Source organism: Schistocerca piceifrons, chromosome 7, assembly GCF_021461385.2.
Source record: "Schistocerca piceifrons isolate TAMUIC-IGC-003096 chromosome 7, iqSchPice1.1, whole genome shotgun sequence".
NCBI lineage: Eukaryota > Metazoa > Arthropoda > Insecta > Orthoptera > Acrididae > Schistocerca > Schistocerca piceifrons.
Genome location: NC_060144.1, coordinates 322,502,890 through 322,524,924, shown reverse-complemented (window position 1 = coordinate 322,524,924; position 22,035 = coordinate 322,502,890). Strand labels below are relative to the sequence as shown.

At 40.9% G+C, this 22,035-nt stretch overlaps 1 protein-coding gene across 1 annotated transcript in view; it reads left to right on the top strand.

The window, feature by feature from the left end:
* The first annotated feature begins 3,325 nt into the window (after positions 1-3,325).
* LOC124804910 (mRNA-capping enzyme) overlaps positions 3,326-22,035 on the top strand; it is an 87,965-nt gene continuing 69,255 nt past the window's right edge. Inside the window, exons 1-4 of the mRNA XM_047265289.1 lie at positions 3,326-3,852; positions 4,465-4,657; positions 6,347-6,458; positions 18,542-18,645. Coding sequence (XP_047121245.1) covers positions 3,658-3,852; positions 4,465-4,657; positions 6,347-6,458; positions 18,542-18,645 — 604 coding nt within the window. The 5' untranslated portion in view covers positions 3,326-3,657. The remainder of the gene's footprint in view (positions 3,853-4,464; positions 4,658-6,346; positions 6,459-18,541; positions 18,646-22,035) is intronic.

The window sequence follows — 22,035 nt, the reverse complement described above, 5'->3', positions numbered from 1 at the left end:
ATTTGACTGTAAGTCCTCCAAAGCTCTTTTAAATTCCGATTCTAATACTGGATCCCCTATCTCTTCTAAATCGACTCCTGTTTCTTCTTCTATCACATCAGACAAATCTTCACCCTCATAGAGGCTTTCAGTGTATTCTTTCCACCTATCTGCTCTCTCCTCTGCATTTAACAGTGGAATTCCCGTTGCACTCTTAATGTTACCACCGTTGCTTTTAATGTCACCATAGGTTGTTTTGACTTTCCTGTATGCTGAGTCTGTCCTTCCGACAATCATATCTTTTTCGATGTCTTCACATTTTTCCTGCAGCCATTTCGTCTTAGCTTCCCTGTACTTCCTATTTATTTCATTCCTCAGCGACTTGTATTTCTGTATTCCTGATTTTCCTGGAACATGTTTGTACATCCTCCTTTCATCAATCAACTGAAGTATTTCTTCTGTTACCCATGGTTTCTTCACAGCTACCTTCTTTGTACCTATGTTTTCCTTCCCAACTTCTGTGATGGCCCTTTTTAGAGATGTTCATTCCGCTTCAACTGTACTGCCTACTGCGCTATTCCTTATTGCTGTATCTATAGCGTTAGAGAACTTCGAACTTATCTCATCATTCCTTAGTACTTCCGTATCCCACTTCTTTGCGTATTGGTTCTTCCTGACTAATGTCTTGAACTTCAGCCTACTCTTCATCACTACCGTATTGTGATCTGAGTCTATATCTGCTCCTGGGTACGCCTTACAATCCAGTATCTGATTTCGGAATCTCTGTCTGACCATGATGTAATCTAATTGAAATCTTCCCGTATCTCCCGGCCTTTTCCAAGTATACCTCCTCCTCTTCTGATTCTTGAACAGGGTATTCGCTATTCCTAGCTGAAACTTGTTACAGAACTCAATTAGTCTTTCTCCTCTTTCATTCCTTGTCCCAAGCCCATATTCTCCTGTAACCTTTTCTTCTACTCCTTCCCCTACAACTGCATTCCAGTCGCCCATGACTATTAGATTTTCGTCCCCCTTTACATACTGCATTACCCTTTCAATATCCTCATACACTTTCTCTATCTGTTCATCTTCAGCTTGCGACGTCGGCATGTATACCTGAACTATCGTTGTCGGTGTTGGTCTGCTGTCGATTCTGATTAGAACAACCCGGTCACTGAACTGTTCACAGTAGCACACCCTCTGCCCTACCTTCCTATTCATAACGAATCCTACACCTGTTATACCATTTTCTGCTGCTGTTGATATTACCCGATACTCATCTGACCAGAAATCCTTGTCTTCCTGCCACTTCACTGACCCCTACTATATCTAGATTGAGTTTTAGTGTATATAAATTGTCATCACATCCAAGAAACAACTGAACGATTCAAACTAAGCCATCAGGCCACATCAGTTTGCAACCGTCCTGCTTCCTTTCTTTCTATGGCACTCCACCACAGAGAGCCTGGTAGGCATCTTCTCTGTGCCATACTGCACCGTCTGTGACTGTGTAAACAGCGATTTTGGGAGTGGGACTACCCAGCAAACACTATCTCGTTTCATAGATGCTCTGACGTCACTGCTGTTGGCATGGTTGTCCGTTGACCAGAATGCCATCTTCCATTTTCACACATGTTTGAAATTGCGCTTGTCCTAATAAATCATAGGAGTAGCAAAGGTGTTACCTTTTACTTTGTCTCTGAGTAACAGGAGATTTTCATTTCCATGCCTGAAATTTATCAGAAACCTGTTATAGACTTTTAGAACAAACTCTCAGAATTGCAAGCAGTTGCCTTCTTCTCCCTATTCTTGTATTCCATAGTCTTAATTTTCTGCAAACATGTATTGCTCCTACATATTTCAATAAATTCTTCTATTACGTCTCTACACCTATTAGTATTTCAAAAATTCAGTATGCACACAAACACAAGAAATACTGGGCTGAACAAATAGCTGACACAAGCACTTTTCGCACACTAAGGAGGGGGGCGGGGGGGTGCAATTATGCTCAAACACCAACTTCAACCATCGGTTTTGCACACACCTCAGATCTGCGAAATTTCTGGTCCCCACACTGTAATGTGTGTGCACAGATAGGTCTTTGCAAACGAACATATCTTAAGACTGAATTAAATAACTTTCCGTCAGGCAACTCCTTCATGCCAATTCACACTGCCCATCACGTCACATACAGGAAATCCACAATGTATTGCAAATGGCGGTATTCACACAGGCCGCCAACGTCAAGGTTCCTAAGAAGAAAGTATCGACAGCGTCGTCTTCTGCTAACGTTGGAAGTTAACTTACTTTCGCCAAGATTACTCAACCTATAATAATAGGTCTTATGACTTCTTAATTTTTGTTTTGTTATTTTTTTTGTTTCCCTGGCGAATTGTAAATGTTCCATGGCAAATTGGATATTTTTTTCCATTGAGTGGTCTTCCACAATCGACATCAGATATCTGAAAGTGAAAAATTATTTAGGTTTTACAATAAAAGAACAGAACTGGCATTATATTGCCTATAAATGAGAACTTAAGTTGATTAAGCAATTTTCATTAAATAGCATTTTAAATGAAAAAGTCAGCTCTAATGGAGGAGGAAATTACAGTTCTTTATGGCGTTATTAGCTACCTAAGGAGAAAACATAATGTATAAGGTGAACAGAGTCTGTTATCCCTTATTAATATTGTTTGATAGGTTTTTATCTATATATACTTGAATTAGATGTCAATGTTCTGAAATGTAGTTTCACTACTAAACAATTAACCACCCAATATTGTTCAAGAGCATAAATTATGAAATTTTCTTTGGCCATTAGTGAAACTTTTCGGTCTTAGTCCATCAATTATTATGTTATACTCCGACTTTTTATATCACGGTATCCTCACTTTCACCGTTCCTTACTGGCGTGACGTGGCGTGCCTGTAGTGACGGACAATGTGGATTTATCTTTCTACTCCGCAGGCGATTATCTTTATAGAAACTCTTCAATTTAATATTTGAGGTAATATTATAATTATAACTGGCATGGTAATTAATCATCCCTTCGTAATATTCATTGTGTTGCACTTATATAGAATTAAATATAGAAGCAGAAACCTCTATCCACTAGGTCGATGGCACAACTTTCGATAGAGTTGTCATTACTTGAAAGTAAAGCTTTCCTGTGAAAATAAGTATCTTATAAAATTCAGTGCCCTTGGGGCAAATGTTTACAGCTCTCAGTGTGAACTTTTATTTTATTTCTGACGTGACTGTATTCCACAAAACTATCGAATCGTCGCATTCGAAATATTGATTTTGTGTGCGAGCGAGATTCGTGATAATCTTTGGTGTGAGTAGCTCTGCGATTGCGATTGAGAATAGGAAGTTGTGTGTGCAGAAGAAGAAGGCTTGATGCTGTGCGAAAAAAAAAGCTGTAATGGGAAGTGTTTTTTTAATTTGGAAACATATTGGTGATTTGACTTTTTGACCACACATTTTCTAGCGCCTAGTGCGATCAGGCATGGAGTAGACGTAGTTAAATTTGCAGTTTTTCCAATCATCTGACAAGTAAACAGACAAGCAAGTGACAAGACCCAGTTTTAAAAAGTAAACTGTTGTTTTACGTGATTTTAAGTAGTGTCGCAGAAGTGGTGAGCTTAATGAGAAATTGCGCGTGGTGAGAATTTAAATATGAGTAATCATAATGATAGATCTCCAGGCCCAATTCCTCCCAGATGGTTACATTGCCCACGCAAAGCACACGATTTAGTAGCTAATAAATTCCTGGCATTCAAAACACCATTGAGTTCACGTTATGATGACCAAGTTCCCGAAGAATGCCGCTTTCCACCTGAAATGATATTTGATTTAATGAAAAGCTACAAGGTAAATAATGTGATGTATTTCATCAACTAGCCAATTATGTTTACATCTGTTATAATTGATCTGTGTAATTTTTTTCGCTGTAAATAAATGTTATAAAAATACAGAATATAACTTTTGTTCAGTTATTTTCAGTGCCTCTTAGAGCCTACTCCCATCAGCCGTAATGTGAATAAGGCATAAAAAAAATATTCAGATGTCACAAAATATGGATGTCTAAAGAAATGTATTTAACACTGACATTCTTACAGTAAAGATAGAAACATTCCCCTCTAATACATGAGACATGACAACACAAAGCTTTACTATAGGTAGATCAGCTTCATTAGTGCCACAAATGTTCTAAACAAAGTAATTATATATTGCTGCCATATCAACTTAAAGCAGTTTGTTGTTTCAGATATTAAAATTATGGTACAAAAAATTTTATTTTATTTCTGTTTAAGCTATTTATGTTAGTTGGACCGATTACACCATCAGTGAATCTTCACTATTGATAATAATTATAAAATTTGCATACATACGATCTGATTTTCATTTGCTAATATAATACACATTAATTAATTTACTACAAGTTGTGACTGGTATAGATTGTTAAAGCAATTTGTTATGCAGGTGAAAATAGGTCTTTGGATTGATTTGACCAACACTTCACGTTTTTATAATAAGGATGACGTAGAGGAACATGGCTGCAAATATCTAAAACTTCAGTGCCGAGGGCATGGTGAGACACCATCAGAAGAACAAACGGCCACATTTATACGTATTTGCAGTCACTTCATCAGTCACCATCCTTTAGAAATTATTGGTAAGTAAGAAACGGAAATTAAAAAATCACTTACAAAAATGACTGCACTTGTTGTGGCATAGGTGCAGACATTTACATTGACACAGATTGAATTGTGGTAGTAAAAATTGCCATATCTGGTGAAAAACTGGAGATTTGACCCAGTGCGTGAGGAATAAGGGTATGGTCGAACTACTGACCATGCATCAGCTTAGTTGCCCTGCAAATGCAGTTTTTGTTGATTTCATTATTTTTAAATGTTGCTTTCATTTATGTTAAAATCTAGAATAATAAAAAGTGCACTGACTCAAATACTCTTTACAGCCTTGTGTGCTAGTAAGTTATGTATGTGGTTCAGCACGCAGAAGTCTGAAAACACCAGTAGCTTTATGCCCATAGTTTTATATGGATCAAACGACACTCCGATGTACCTGTAGTGTCGCATCTGACACCACAAATAATCGTGTAGAAATACTATTAATATATCGGACGCACTACCAGTGGAACCTCCAGTTAGAAGCATTTTGCATTTACTCTGTAAGTTTTGTGCTTTGCTTTTGAAGCAAAAAAAAATAAATAAAAGACCTCATTAATCAAAGGTGAAATATGATTTTTGAAAGAAAAGAAACTCCGTACGACAAATTCTGAATTTCTCGAGTGTATTTATTGTTAACAGTATTTTTGCCTCCGATAACATAGAAATTTAACTATTAATTGTCATATTCTCTACTTAAGTTATCTGCGTGCTGCATATTTACAATTTTTAGCTGTTCAGCCAGTCTGTCTCTTCTCCATCACCTAGCAAGCTGATTTGGCCCTGGGTAAAGGAAAAAAATTAACTGGAACGTCGTCCTCTTACAGTATAGGTACCATGTTAACGTGCTTTCTAAAGTATCAGTATGCTTTCGATCTGATCTCCCTTCCAGCATTTTTATAAGTATGTATGTTGTTACTGGAGCCTTCAGTGATAGCATTTCTGCTGACTGTTAGAGCTGATAAATTTGCAAAAGAGGAGATGCTGAATCAGTAGTATCTGAAAGAGTCCATGACACTAATTTCTTCCTTTTCACAGCCTTCAACTTTTTCTTAATTGCCATCTTTGTTAGCTCTTCATTGTCCCCTCACTGGTAGGGACCGATGACAGTAGCGGTCTGGTCCCTTAAATCCCACAAACCAACCAACCTCACTGGTACATCACGTAGAGTGCTGACATAGTATTCAAGAGAACTTACTTACCATTCTGTAATAAATTTCATCTGGTATATACTTGACTGATTCCTTCCTTTACTGCTTGAGCTGATGTTCATTTGTAGTGACATCAGTGTTGATGGCGCATGATTATGTCCTTCATCTCCGTGCTATTAAGATCACCATCAGTATGTTATATTGTATACATTTACAGAAGAGCAGATCTTCTGGGGCTGTTTTATATTAAGATTTCATCATTGTTTTTAATAGCTTCAAATAACGTTCACTGTTTTCCTGAACTATGTTAATTTTCATGATTATAATACAATCTGCATTATTTTAATTTAAATGTGGAAAATTATAATGTTGACTACACAGCATATAATAGTAACCAATACTGTACATGTACACTACAGAAGCTTTATACAAAACTCCAGTATCAGTACTACTACTTTCACAACTGTAAAAATAAAATTAAAATTTGAATTTATATAAGTATGCTGTATGTTCCATATATTTCAGGTGTGCACTGTACACATGGCTTCAATCGGACAGGATTCCTGCTTGTATCATATCTTGTTGAAAATATGGACTGCAGTGTCGATGCTGCTGTCAGGGAATTTGCACGCGTTAGGTAAGTTCATTTTATTGTAACCCATCGCACACATTTGAATTTTGTGAAATTCTCTTGTATTTTTTAAAAATTATTATTGCTGCTTATGATCATTCTCTGGTTAACGGAGGATTGAGTTCCTTTCTAATGATTTCTTTGTGAGCTTTCTTATTTTTTCTCTTCCCAGATTCCTTTCAAGTGTTCCCTGTACTGTTTGTTTCACTCTTCTGTCCTCTTACACTGTGTTTTCTTTACTGTCTTGTAGTTTCACATTCATGTTTGTTGATAGCATTCCTCAAATTTCCCTGAGCTGTCATGTCAACGGTTGTCATTTCTATTTGACTGAGATCACCTTCAGTTTCATTTCAAGTCAATTCCTGGTGTTTGAATAATTTCTTCTAAGTAGCTTAAATGAAGAATTTGTGCAGTTTTCTGCTGGGTTGTTACTATAGGGAGATTGTTCGTGTCAACCGTAATGTACGGTACTGGGCTTCACCTTAGCCTCGTGACATAACATTGTTGTTTTATGTGATATCCTGGCTGTGTGGCATACTTGAAGAGGGTTTCTGGTAGTAAGTAACTTTGATGTTTCTAAGCTTATTCATCATGTTGTTAGTGAGTGGTTGCAGTTAAAGGTAGTGTGTGGTGCATTTTCATTTTATGGACTGGAATTTTTAGTAGTTTTCATTAAATGTCACTATGGTTGGTGATAATGATCAACACCATCAAATTTTTGTAAATGTATGGCTTGCTGGCCAAATTTGTATAGTGCATTGGTGGGGTCAGTGGAAGTGTCTGATTCCACCCATCGGCTTTGACCCGTGACGTAATCCTGTTGTGGTATGTGATGTCACGATGGCGCAGAGTTTAGTTTGTGAGTGTGGAGTGTTTATAGGTGTTGTTTTGATGCGGTCGGTGGTGCTCTCTGGTGGTGTGTTTATGGGTTGCGTGTTATGTGGTGTATTGGGTTCAGTTGTGTGTTAGTCCTTGACGCATTCCGTATTGCTCTTGACTGTGTGTTTACAGTTGTGTCTAAGCTATTGTAATGTTGTTTGCTGTTTGTCATTGAGATGTACAGACGGTAGCAGAGCCAGGATGGGGAAGGTGTAGGCACATTTATTTGGCCCAAGCCTTGTTGGCACAAATTTATTGTTTAACAATACATCCAAGTTAATACAATTAACAGTTTAAAGGAAATTTTAGCAATAGAATTTTTTTAAATGTTCTCCAGAAGAACATGCAGCCCCACACTCTGAAACATTACATAAAGGCACTGTTAGTAAAAGGTATATCATATATCATGTGCAGTCATCAAGACCTCAAGAATACTGTTTTGGTTCAACATAAGGTGAAAACACCAAAAATGCAGATCTTCAAAACAACTTACAAATAAATAATTTAACACATCACTCACAAAATCACATGAATTATTTCACACATACAGTCTATTAGGAGCTCAACAGTCATTTCTGCCAGCTGTGTGATACCTAAATTTGATTGATACAGAATAAACACAGCTCAAAAGAATGATCTTCCAACATACTATAAAACAACTTTATAATAAAGATGACTTGTTTTTTCCATTCAAATTTCTGCATAACTGTTTTTTATACTAACAAGCTACAGTTGCTGCCTCTTACTTGCTACAGACAAACACATCTGTCAGTAAATGATTGATTAACGAGGTGGCAATTCAGAGCTAGCAACTTCTTGTAACAACTGATTCTCAAATGCTGCCACGAAAAACATTCTACCAACCAGAATCACACAAATTAAAGTTCCACTCACTACAAAATCCAACAAATCGTGCAATATAAATAACAATGAAACTGAAAAACATTACACACTCAAGTGTGCTTCTCACTCACAACAGTCCTTTTAGGTGCATACACAACACAGCTCAAAATCTATATCTCAAGCAATATTAATAGAATTAGGAAATTTGCAATTTAAACGCACCAAGTTATACCAAATCACAAAATGTTGGCTACAAGTACCAACCCCATAATAAGTAACGATCATGAAATATAATAAAAGTATATGAAAATTTCGGCCTTAGCCAGGTGACGAGAACCACACCAATGCAGTTTCCTGTTACACTCGAGTGCTAGACCCAACAAACAACATTTGGTCATGGAGAACCACGCTAAGCAAGCGAGCATTCCGTCCTCCCCACATGCTTGCAAACAGCCATCTTATCGCAGTCCTTAAATGGCAGGCACCAGTTGACTCCCAGCCACTTCCGTCCTGTCGCCATCTGACGACCAGCTGACTGATCGACCAGCGGCCTTCCGTCTGCGTCGACCACGGCCCCGGCGCGTACTTGCACCGTGCGGATCTGCCTGCTGCTGACTGCCAACTCGTCCAACCGTGGAGTAACAATGAACCCGACTCAGTGCACAACCCAACAGCGACTGAGACTTAGAGCTGACCAACTAACATGTAAATGTCTGCCTTCTGACTGGCTCTGTCGCCTCACTGCACCGACTTCCAGACTGTGCGACTAACCGACTGAACACTCGCCGAGACTGACTGACCGGTCCTCTCGCCATCTCTTGACCAAGCCGTCTTCCCAAAACTCTTGCTTCGCGCACCAGCGATCATGCCCCCTATCGCTGCGGCGAAAACAAGTGAATAATCTCGCAGGTAAATCAAATGAGCTGAGTCGTGACACGGCTCAGTCGTGTGTGAGTTTTTTAAAATTACTTTGTTCATGCCTTTGTTAGGTATGGATATGACTGACAAATTGAACAGTACGTGTTTGTGTTGTAGATGGGGGACAATGCTTTGTCCCTCATCGAGTTTCTCCAGCTTTTTGGGCTTTTGGCCGAAGGTGTGAAGTGCTCTGTCTGTCAGGAGGAAATGCAATTGATAAAAATTCCAGCGTCTCAGACCAGGGATGGCTACGTGTGAAGGTGCCATAGGGATAACGTATGGTGCTCTGTAAGGTAAGGTTCCTGGTTCGAGAAGTCTAGGTTGGGCATGCAAGAAATTGTGTTAATGACATATCATTTTTGTTATAGATCCTCTCACAGTTTCTGTGCACATGATTTTGGTGTGAGTGAGAGGGCTGTGCTTGATTGGTTTTCATTTTGTTGTGAAGTATGTTTGGAGAGAGAGAGAGAGAGAGAGTGTGTGTGTGTGTGGGGGGGGGGGGGGGCTGGGGTGGTGGTGGTGGTTGTCGAATCGCAGTTTGGAAGGAAGTAGTATGTTAGGGGTAAGTCTTTGGTTGGTGTATGGGTGTGGGGGGCTGTTGTATCAGGGTGTCGCTTTTCAGAAAGTGTATTTAGGGCTTTGGAGGGGCGGACGAAAAGGGAATTAGTGGGATTAATTGAGGATTTCATAGAAGAGGGGAGAACCATAGTTTCAGACGTGTTTTCATCTTATAGGGGGTTGGGTGAGCGAGGCTACAATCATTTAGTAGTTAATCATAGTGTTTAGTTTAAAAATTATGAGACCGGGGCCTGTATGATTACAATAGAGGGGTTTGGGGGGGGGGGTGCTAAGTCAGTTATTGGTAGGGGGAAGAGGTGCTCTTCTAACCTTCAGTCTCAATTAGATGAGTACTGTTGGCGGAAGAGCGTCCCTGAGGGCTACTGGGCTCGGGGGTGGGGGAAGGTTAGTTGTTGGCAAGGTTTTTTGGAGGTAGGTGTGTGAGTTTGTTGTGGAGGATCTCTTTTGTTGCAGTTGTTGAGTTGTAGTGTGTGATTGAGATATTTTTGTTTTGTTTATGGGTCTTTGATTTTGGGGGGAGGTTTGGGGAGGCCAGGGTGGATCGGGATTCTTTTTTGTTTTGTTTTGTTTTGTGTGTGTGTGGGGGGGGGGGGGGGGGCGTTGTGAGTTGTTTGGATGTTGCTATTAGTGATTTGGTATTGTGAGTTGCTGTTGTCCTATATAGGTCAAGGGAAGTGTTCAATTCCAATTTGGTTTTTCTATGGTTTTCTTCTGGTAGCAATAATTGTGGTGGTGGTGAAAGTTTTGAAGTTTTATAATGTGGTATCAGTAGTTGCTGCTGAGCTATATAGGTCAAGGGAAGTGACCGATTCCAGAAGATATGGTGTGTAGTGGAAGTTGGGAAGGTTGTGGGGTCGTTTTGTGTCATTTTGTACAGTGGCATGTGTTTATATTTAACTTGTCCCCACCCAAAAACCTCCAATTTTCCACACTTGACCCATTAGTTTCATTATATTTTTGGAGGAAGATGTGTGTGATGGTTTTTTAATCTATTTTCGTGTTTCTTGTCATGTTTATGTAATGGCGTCATAGGCGTGATATGGGAATTGATGTGAATCATAGTTTCCGCCACATTGGTGATGTCATGTGTCAAAGCAGATGGGTGGAATCAGATGCTTCCATGCCAAATACATGAATACGACTGCAGCTGCTGCTTCATTTTGTTTCATTCTTGTCTTTTTCGAAGGAATGTATGATTTAATTTATGTTACTTGTATTTATTTTTATATTCTGTGTTGGGGGTGGGCATTTGTTGGTCGGCGAGTGGTTATTGGTGGGTGGGTGAGTAGTTATTGGTGGACTGTTTGTGGTTTAAGGAAGTTGGGATGGAATTTTTTTAAATGTTTTGTTTGCTAATGAAAGTTTGCTTTTTGGCTAAATTTAAGTATTACCTTGGATTGCTAGTGCGAAGTGGGGATGTGGTAATGCTTCTTGTGTATTATGTAGGAGCTATTGTCACATACCAACTGAAGTTGTATCTCTCTTGGTAAATATGTGAACTAGATTGGAAGAAAGGTAGATGTGGTGAAGGGCTGATCAGTATGGTAGCCCAGTGTGTATGTTAAATCGAATGTAACTTTGGTTGTGAGTTGGTGAAGAAAACTAGTTGTGGTGACGGACTGATCTGTAGGTATAGCCTTGAATGTGGACGTTTGGTCATTCATTGGCAGCAGTCGCTTTCAAAATGATTGTTTGAAAAATTTGGCAAGGTATTTTCAAAATGTTCAGATTCCCGAGATGGTGGTTAGGCAGGAACCTAAGAGCAGAAACATTCCATTTTGTACAGTGAGGTGACAAGTCTACGGATACCTCCTAATACCATGTTGGACCTCCTTTTGCCCAGCGTAACGCAGCAACCCGATGTGGGATGGACTTGACAAGTTGTTGGAAGTCCCTTGCAAAAATATTGAGTCATGCTGCCTCTTTAGCCATCTAGTTGTGGGAGTGTTGCCTGTGCAGGATTTTGTGCACAAAATGACCTCTTGACTATGTCCCATAGATGTTCGATGGGTTTCATGTTGGGCGATTGGGTGGGCAGATCATTTGCTTGAATTGTCCAGAATGTTGTTCAAGCCAATTGCGAACAATAGTGGCCCGTTGATTGGGTTCATTGTCATCCTCTGTGAATGGCTGCAAATGGTCTCCAAGTAACCAAATGTAATCATTTCCACTCAATGATTGGTTCAGTTGGATCAGAGGACCCAGTCCACTCCATGTAAATTCAGCCCACACCAATATGCAGCCACTGCCAGCTCGCTCAGTGCCTTATTGACAACTTGGGTCCATGGTTTTGTGGTATCAGTTCCACACTCAGACCCTACCATCAGCTCTTACCAAATGAGATCAAGACTCATCTGACCAGGCCATAGTTTTCCAGCCGTGTGGGGCCCAACATTATGATCACAAGCCCAGCAGAGGCATTGCAGATGATGTGCTGTTAGCAAAGGCACTTGCGTCGATCTTCTGCTGCCGTAGCCCTTTAATGCCAGATTTCACCACACTGTCACAATGCATATGTTCATCACACGTCCCACATTGATCTTGGCAGTTTCTTCACACAGTGATGTTTGTCTGTTAGCCCTGGCAACTCTACGCAAAAGCCATTGCTCTCAGTCATTAAGTGAAGGCCGTCAGCCACCGCGTTGCCCGTGGAGTGAGATAATACCTGAAATTTGGTATTCTCGGCACACTCTTGATGCTGTGGATCTCGGAATTCACTAATAATTTCAGAAATGGAGTGTCCCATGCGTCTAGCTTCAGCTACTATTCCATGTTCAAAGTCTGTTAATTCCCATCATGTTGCCATAGTCATGTTGTAAATCTTTTCACATGAATCACCTGAATAAAAATGACAGCCCTGCTGGTGTGCTGCCCTTTTTTACCTTGTGTACATGATAGTGCTGCTATCTGTATATGTGCATATCATTATCCCAAGACTTTTGCCACATCAATGGATGTCAATGTATTACAGCATTCTGCACAACTATTTTCACTCACTTGTCATGTAAGGTAATGTTAATGAAACTGTATGAATTTGTGTGTTGCTTCCTCTCTCTCTCTCTAGCTAATAGTGTTTCCTTGTGATTGGTGGGTATTGTATGGTTTTTTCCCACCTGTATGGCTCTAATAATGTTTTTAGTATTAGTTTGCATTGAATTAAGAATTCCTGAGTCATGGGCCTTATTCTAGCCATGTTGGTCAAATGTCAAATGAATTTGTCGATACCAGAACCAGTGTTTGCAGTGAGTTTAGGTTTCTTGGTACTGGGTACTTCAGTCTAGCTTCATATGTCAAGTGAAGTCTTCAATGCCAGAAGGTTTAGTTTTTTTAAATAGTTATGTTTTTATACAATTTTTTGCAGATTTATTCTCTGGTATCATATAGTTCAGTTTACCTAAATAATTTATTTGAAGATGATGATACCAAATGGTGGTGTTTTTTGTGGGATTTATGTAATGTTGGCATTATTGATTTTTGCATATGTTTTGGTTTTTATGTATGTGTTAGACTAGGAATGACATTTGTTTTGCTTGTCCCTGCTCAAAACCCCCTAGTGCCTATGATTGTTCTGTTAGTTTCATGTTCTTCTTCAAATTATTATGATTAAATTTTGAATTTGCTTTTATTTTGTTAATTGTCCTTAATCTATGATGTTGTTGTTACCATATTGAGTAGCAGTGATATGGCTGTGTCCACCATCTTGATAATATCATTGTCTTGTGGCACCTTCTCAGTGTGCTGTTTTAAATTTGAAAACCAATTTTCCATGCCATTTTCTTAAGGTTTTCTATGGTGTCTGTGGCTTCTTCTCTGTCCATTGCGAGAATTGCGAGATCCACTGCTAATGGCAGTCATCTCTTTTTTTTATGTGCTAATTTGGTTTCCTTTGGCTTCTCTTTCTCATACCCTGATAATTATTTGAGAATGCAGTTGAAAATTAATTATTTGAACTTGTCACTCTTCTGCACATCAGCTTTTCTCTTCACATAAGCTGTACAGGTAGTTTTTGCATATTAGTAAATTCTTGTCATCTTTCAGATGTTTTGTTACTGCTGAAATGTGGTCTGACTTTGATCCTTCCCTCTATTGTGTGGTTGCCTATGATGTTGCCCCACCTTTGTTTCCTGCTCCTTGGATGGCGGATTTGAGGATGTTTAGAAGTCTCCCATTTTTGATAGTTTCGTTGATTTCTTGTACATTTTTTCCTTCTTGAATTGTAGGTCTGAGCTTTATCTGTAGCTGATGATGATCTGATTTGACAAATTCCCTCCTTTGTTTTTACATTAGAATTTCTGCCATGTTTCTGTTAGAAGTGACCTCATGATACATCTGGAATTCACCAATATACTTTTGAGTGTCTTTCAGTTGTATAATTTCCTCTTTGGTGTCAGAAACTGTGTCAAATGATTTTGAGGCAACATTTCCTGCAGAAGTTTACCAGTCATTTATCTTGTTGTTTGTTCTCTTGTGAACTGTTAGTGTTCTTGTGGTTATTCGAATTGCCATTTTAAACTGATATCTGAGTACATCTCTTTCAGCTAATGCTATTATATTATACTGATAACTGATAACACAGTGCAGTCAGAGAGACAGTTTGCTACCAATTCTACACAGTGTGTGTTTCACTATTAAAAGCAAATACTCAAGTTGACTAAAAGTCTGTAAACCATGTAGTTCTTCTCTCACAGTAATGATATTATTGAAGTCAGGAAGGGATAGTTTAGTTGTAACAGATCCTCAATAGAGAATTTGTGGACTTGTTGCAATTTATGCAGCTGAAGATGATGTGCTGGTGCCCTTGTCTTCAGTACATGCATGCAGTGGAATGGTGTAAGACTAATGTGTTGCAGATGTTACTTCAAGCAGTCATATTGGAGTGCAGGCCTCTAACACTGGTACTGAATGTTATGAAATATCAGCAATTGTGGTGCAAATGATGCTTAATTAGTGTCAGGTAAATTTATGTGTAAGATCTTCTTTCACTACTTTGTCTTTTGTCATTCTTTGTTTCAAATTTTCGAGGCTACATCTCTAACTTGTCATAGAAAGTTATCATTTATGATGCCACTATGACTAATGCCCTCATTATGAGTCGCCACCTCTGCTTCAACCCTTACCATTCCATTTTCTTTAATGCTGCAATGTTCCTCTATCTGTATGAGGCTGATCTGTTGATCATTGTATAATTACATCAGCAGTCAATGTAACTGAATGATTATCTTCTGTACTGTATAAATACTTTAGGAAAGGAAACACATTTTTCCTTATCAACACCACGGAAAGGGTAAACTGCTACTCACTACGTAGAGGAGACATTGAGTCACAAACAGGCAGTGTGAAAAATAATGCTAAAAATATTTTGTCTTTCAGATAAAGTCATACTTGAGAAGAAAATTCACACATGTACACACAAGAACAACTCATATGCACACGGCCACTGTCACTGGGCACTAATGCCTGACTGCAATTGCGTCTGACATGAGCAGCAGTCTAGCTGGGACGAGCAGTGGTGATAGTGAAGAGGTGTTGGATGGTGATGTGAGACACAGCAGTGTAGGATTGGGGACACACGATAGTGCTGCCTGAGGGAGCATGTAGGCAGATGTGGTGGGGACAGGATAGGACTGTTACGTGCAGCTCTAGTACTGTGGGGAGGGAAAGGTGTTGGAGAGAAAAGAGGGAAAAGAAGAGGATGACCATGTAGATGTGTTGGTAGGGCAGAAGACATGTGTAGTACTGGAATTGGGTGCTGGGAAGGGGATAGGCAGTAGGAGTACAGAGACTAGCAAAGTTGGGGGGGGGGGGGGGGGGTGTACAGCAACAAAGGATGTGTTATGGGAAAAATTTCCACCTGCATGATTTAGAAAAGCTGGTTTTGGTGTGAAGAATCCTGATGGGACAGGCTGGTAAACAGTCATTAGCGTGTAGCGCATCATGTTGGGTGGCATGTCCAGCAATTGGGTGGTCCACCTGTCTCTTGGCCATAGTATGGCACTGGACATTCATGCAGTCAGCCAACTTGTTAGTTGTCATGCCCATATAGAATGTGGCACAGTGGTCGCAGCTAAGTTGATAAATCACATGGCAGCTTTCAGAGGTGGCCCTGCCTTTGATGGGTAGGAAATGCTAGTGACAGGACTGGATTAGGTGGTGGTAGGAAGATGTGGAACAGGTGTTTCTAGCTCTGTTGCAAGCGATATGGCCCACGAGGCAAGGTGTTGGGGGCAGGGATGGAATAGGGATGGACAAGGATATTGTGAAGATTGGGTGGATGGCGGCATACCAATGTGGGATAAGTGAGGACAATAGTTCTAATTTTAGGGCATGATGATAGGTATTTGAAAACCTGGTGGAAAATATGATTCAGTTGCTCCAGTGGTTAGCAGTACTGAATCAGCAGAAGAGTGCTCCTTTGTGGCCGGACATTGGATATGTTCAGGATGGTAAGTGGCTGGTGAGACAGAACATAGGAGGTCTCCCACCCCACCCCTGCTCCCTGCTGTCAATCCCATGCCTCTTCCTTAACCCCCCCCCCCCCCCCAAAAAAAAGGACAAGATTCATCTCATGTTATTGTTATGTGAATTTTCCGCTTCTGATGAAGGACTTTGTCTGAAAGCTGAAATGTTTGTAGCGGTCTTTTTAATTGTGCTTATTTGAGGCTCTGTGCCTCGTGTATGTGGCGAGTAGCAACCAGTCCTTTCCATAATGCTGTTATTCCGCTGGACGATATTTAATTTTTGTCTGTTTCTCTTCCAACCCACAGGCTAGTGCCATTTGCCTTAAGTACTATTCTCTGTTGTATTAAATTTCTCTTTGTTCATCCTTTTCTTTCTTATGTTTCATTGTCACACTCTTTGACATCTGAGTATCCTGCATCAATGGTCTCATCCGTGCACAGTGCAGGGTTACGTGTCTGCACTGATTGTAGTTGCAGGGTCTCATTCCCACATTCTTTCTGCCAATATAATTATCCTGGGATTTTTAAATTGATCACTCTACCTTCCTCATCTTCACATATTTTCGCCAGTTTTCCTGTATTTTTGTGTACCATATATTCTTTGTTAACTCCATACCTAACAGTTCCCTCCCCTTTTTCCCTAGTTTAAGCACACACCTTACTGACTTTACCTAGTCGAATGGCACATGATGACTCTCTCTTTACACATACCCACCCAGCAACCTGCACCCCTCTCCATTATCATCTTTCTATTTATTGTTTCATTTTTACCTTGTCCCATTTTCAAGTAAATTTATTTCATTTTTGTTTTTCACTAGTGGCTCTACTTACTTGCATTTCATCTTTGGCCGCCATACTTCATCCATTTTATCCATTTGGTGATCTCCCCACATATTTTTACACATCTTGTATTCCCCAATAAGGATTCTTGCTGCTTCCATCTGCACCAGTAGTAGTGCAGGAAAGTTTCTGTATCCCTAGCCAGAACCCAGTCCACATACTGTTCCTGCCTTGTCGCCTAGCTCCTCCCAAATCAAATTACCCATGTCTACCTGCAAAACCATATAAATCAGGCCCAAACCTCCTAGAATTAACTCCTTTCCACATGTAACATTCTCCTGCTCTGCAATCCTAAATTTCAGCATCCCTTCTCTGATACTGAAAACCCCTGCTCTCCAGGAACTAGATCAGCTTGAACCACACTACTTCAAAAAACTGTCCAAGCTGTTCACCTTTGACTACCACTACAAGAGCCTCTATCAAACCTCCACCATATCACCTCATAGCTGCCAAACCGTGCCTGTCATGAACTTATCCTACAAAAGCCTCAGTCCTACAGAAGTATCAGTCCTTTCCAAAGGCATTATCTTCTGCCCCAAACTTAAAATCAAATATGCTATGCTTGTTAAAGACTTTCTCTCCTTCTCCTAATCCCTAAGTGGAAACACTTTTTCTCCTCTAACCCTACCAGTCAGATGCAAATCCAAAACCGATATTGATCACAACCTAATTCAGTTTCTCTTCCATCCAACTGTGAATCAGCCCCACTACCCTCCAATCCATGTACACCTGTTAATTTTCCTCACCTGGTTCAGATTTGTTGATGCCATCTTCATGATGTGGACTGAGGGTAATGACACACTATCCACATCCAGAATCTCAGCACTCCCCCCTCCCACAACAGCATTCCACTACTTATCCGACCCACTTGGTAACCTATCTTGCCTCTACCACCCCCCCCCCCCCCCACCCGGTCCCATCCCGTCCCACCAACCACTGGTTCTCAGTGCTGCCACCATCCAGCCCAATTCTGTTTGTTCTTACCACATCCCTGCACATGCTCCTACAGGCAGCACTAGAACCCATCCCCATCCCCTAACTGCCTGTCCCTCCACCCCCCACCCCCCAATGCCTCCCTCCACCCCCACCCTCCTCCTCCTCCACCTCCCACCTACCCCCTACCCATTCCAGCTAGATTGCTGCTCATGTCAGATGCATTTGTTGTGAAGTCTGAGCACCCAGTAGCAGTGGTTTTTGTGTGTGTGTGTGTGTGTGTGTGTGTGTGTGTGTGTGTGTGTGTGTGTGCGCGCGTGCGTGCGTGCGTGCGTGTGTGTTTGGGGTACCGGGAGGGGCATGTGCATATGCATGAGAGAGAGAGAGAGAGAGAGAGTTTTTGCTGTGTGAATGTGGTGTTTTCTCTTCTTTTTCTCCACTTCTGAAGGAAGACTTTGTCTGAAAGCTGAAATATTTCTAGCATTCTTTTCATTGTAACTCAATGCCTCCTCTATGTGGTGAGTAGCTATCTATCTGTTCCGTGTTGTTGTTATTGCCCCTATCAGTATTTTCTACAAATTATGTTTTTTAATTTCATGTTTACTTTGTATATCAATATTTATAATGTTTTTTTCACAGACCTCCAGGAATTTATAAGCACGATTACCTTTTGGAACTTTTCAAAAGATTTGAAGATATTGCAGACACGCCAGCCCCACCAGAACTTCCTGACTGGTGCAGAGGTATTGTTTGCTGCATTATATGTAATATACTTTTGTGCTTATCATACTACTTTTAATGGCTGCTCCAGTGTTATTTAATATATAGATGTTAAAAAAACTCATTGTCACTTTGTAGCTTCTTATACAGGATGGACAAAATAAAACTGTCCAAGAGGATAAGCCATAAGACTAATATGGGTTTTTAGGTCGGTAGTTTAAAATTTAATGTCCAGACAACAGTGAAGTTATTAGAGACGCAGCACAAGTTCGGATTGTGAAAGGATGGGGAAGGAAATTGGCCTTGCCTTTATCAAAGAAACTCTGGCATTTATCTGTAATGGCTTGAATAAATCGTGAAGATCATAAATCTGAATGGCCGGACAGGGATGTGAATTGCCACCCTCCCAAATGCACCATCTTGCTTGGTCGATGTGGGTTTGATTCTTACAATGAGCTGCTGCTTCTTTCTATCCAGTATTTAGGCCGGGTGGCCTGTTACAGTCTCGTTCCATCTCCTTGCAGGTCTTCCTACATCTCTTCTGTATTTTGATTGTCGTTTGAAGTTTTTTCTGGGGAATCCAGCCAGTCTTTGTCTGTGGTACACGATCTTTCCAAGATGTTCTGTAGTTCAGTACTGTGTTGAAATTTGGTTTCTCTTTTCCTGCTCATAGTGTGTAGCTAGCTGTCCTCGGGAATCACAGCTCGGCACTCATTAGCCTCCATCTGTCATCACTATGGACTGCCCAAGCTTCACTGCCATACAAGAGGGTAGGGTTAGCCGTGGTGTTTTATAGTTTGAATCTGGTGTGTCAGTGAACAAGAGATGGTGGGAAAATGCTATTTGTTAGCCCTGTGACTTTTATGAAGTTTGTGTGGACAGGCAGCCATGTACACCTGTTCTCCATGATCCCACCAGTGACAGATTTGCAGCTTCACATTAAATTCCTTTCCGCTCATCTTGAGCTGACTCTTGGGGTTGGCGATCCCACTTTCTAATAATGTTGTATGATTAAAGGGCTTCCCACCATGTGGCTTTCTTCCCTCCATCTGTCGCAGTGGGAGTTTACCATCCTCTTCTGTCTTTGTATCAGGCATACCAGGTTGACCCATGGTTTGTTATTCTGTAATGAGCCCCACCCCTCTCTTATAGATGAAGGGCCCCTATTCTGGTGATCCATATTTTGCTGGACTGCCCCTGCCTTCAGGGCTTTCACACTAAATATGCTCTCCCAATCTCCTTGTCACAAGTGTCACCAGACAACCAGCACATGGCTACATCCATCCTGAGTTTTCTTCATGAAAGTAGTTTGTCATTCCAGGTGAGAGTACCTGAATTTCCCCCCAGAGTGGGAGCCCCTTGGTTATTGTGTGCATTGCTTTGAGATACCTTTGGCCTTGCCTCCACGCCAGCCAGGTCTCTCTCCCCCCCCCCCCCCCCCCCTTCCCAGTATTGTTTTGTTTGGTCTTTTGTGCTGTTTTGTTTCCCCTTTTCTCGTGTCTTCTTCCGCTGGTGTTGTCCCCATTGTGTCTCTCGATCTTGTGTTGTGAATTGAATGGGGTGGTGAGAGCGCCAGCACCTTGTCGTGCATAGAATTTCTGCCCATCTTGGATCGCGAGACCAATGACCTCACTGTTTGGTGCCCCCCCCCCTCCCCCCCCCCCCCCCCCCCAATATACCATTCCGTGAAAAATCTGTGACTTTATGTTGCACATTGTTTTCTGTAATGTAAAGTGTAGTTGTCACCTCGGTATTTAAATAATGATACTTGTTTGAGGGTTGTGTGTTCTCTACTGAAATTTTATTTCTCTTGCGAACTTTCCCAGTGAAGGCCATAACTTTGGTTTCATTAAGGGAGCTCTCCATGTTGTCCATTTTTGCTGTTATGTCCAGGTTATACTCTTATCTCTGTAGATCATCCTGGGATCTTCAAAAAATATCTGCTCTTCTGCAGACAGACAATAATGAACATCATGGTCTTTATGAACTCCAGAGCGTATTTGTAACAGTCTATACCCAGTAAGTACATACAGAGCGTATTTGTAACAGTCTATACCCAGTAAGCACATACAATCAGTTAGATCAGTTCCAGTAAAATGGAAAAAAATATCATAAGGTTTTTGATTGAACATAGTTTGTTACTTCAGTTTTTAAAAGATTTCATACAGTACCTAGGTACTTTTTAATTCAGTGACTTCATCTTACCTGCTGGCACCAGCAAGTTGCACAACCATCTGTAATTCGTATGGATATTAATATTGCTGACAGGACAATAATAACTGCTTACTAGGTCCCAAAACAATAACAAGTGGAGTAATACTAATGGATATGTAGCCCCCCTGGTTAGCCATGCGGTCTAACACACGCCTTTCCGAATGGGGAAGGAGTGCCTGGTCCCCGGCACAAATCCGCCCGGCAGACTTGCGCTGAGGTCCAGTGAGCTGGCCAGTCCGTGGATGGTTTTTATGCGGTTTTCCATCTGCCTCAGTGAATGCAGGCTGGTTCCCCTTATTCCGCCTCGGCTACACTATGTTGGCAATTTCTGCACAAACAAAGTTCTCCATGTACACATACCCCACCATTACTCTACCACGCAAACATAGGGTTTGCACTCCTCTGGTGTGAGACGACACCTTCCAGTGTCTCCAGGTCTCTTCCACATATATGTATGACAAATTTGTCATGATAGGTTAAATAAAAGTTTGATTTGTACATAACACATTTATGAAAACACATTGGCTAGTGTCAGACTATACAAACACATTGTCCTCATGGTCACCAACAGCAGAATACCTGTTCCTTGCTCTCAGAGCCCCCTTTCCCTGACAACATATCCACCAGTTGCAGAGGGTGCCTTTACTACACTGTTTCAACTTAAATATACTTTTGACCGCATATATAGCTACACTGCACAAAAGAATTACAGGGCCACCTTTTTGAAACCACATTATTTTCTGCCATTACAACGTAGAAGTTCGCAACTTAGCTCGAAGGTGTCCACAACCTTCCTCTGTAATGGTGCAAGAGCGCAGCACCCTGCAATGTCACACTCAGGCTCACTTCAAACAGCATTGTGTCAACTTTCGTAAAAAAAAAAAAAAAAAGAAAGAAAGAAAGAAAAGGCCGGAGCTCAGAAGTTCACGTAAGGTGTAACATTGTTGAATGATGTCACATTGGCACCAAATTTCACCATAACTCTGCCCACTGGCACTGTAGACATGTCACCGAATGGGAAGATAATCACACCTCTCTTTTTCTTCCCCCCATCAACTAACGCCACCCCTACCCCCACCCCCTTACCTCATCTTAGTCCTCCTCTTGACACCTCCCCAATGGAGGTCAGAATTGTGATGTGCAGCACTGGTATCACCCGTTTTCCTTATGGTGGCCGAGGAAGTATTTCAGACACACCG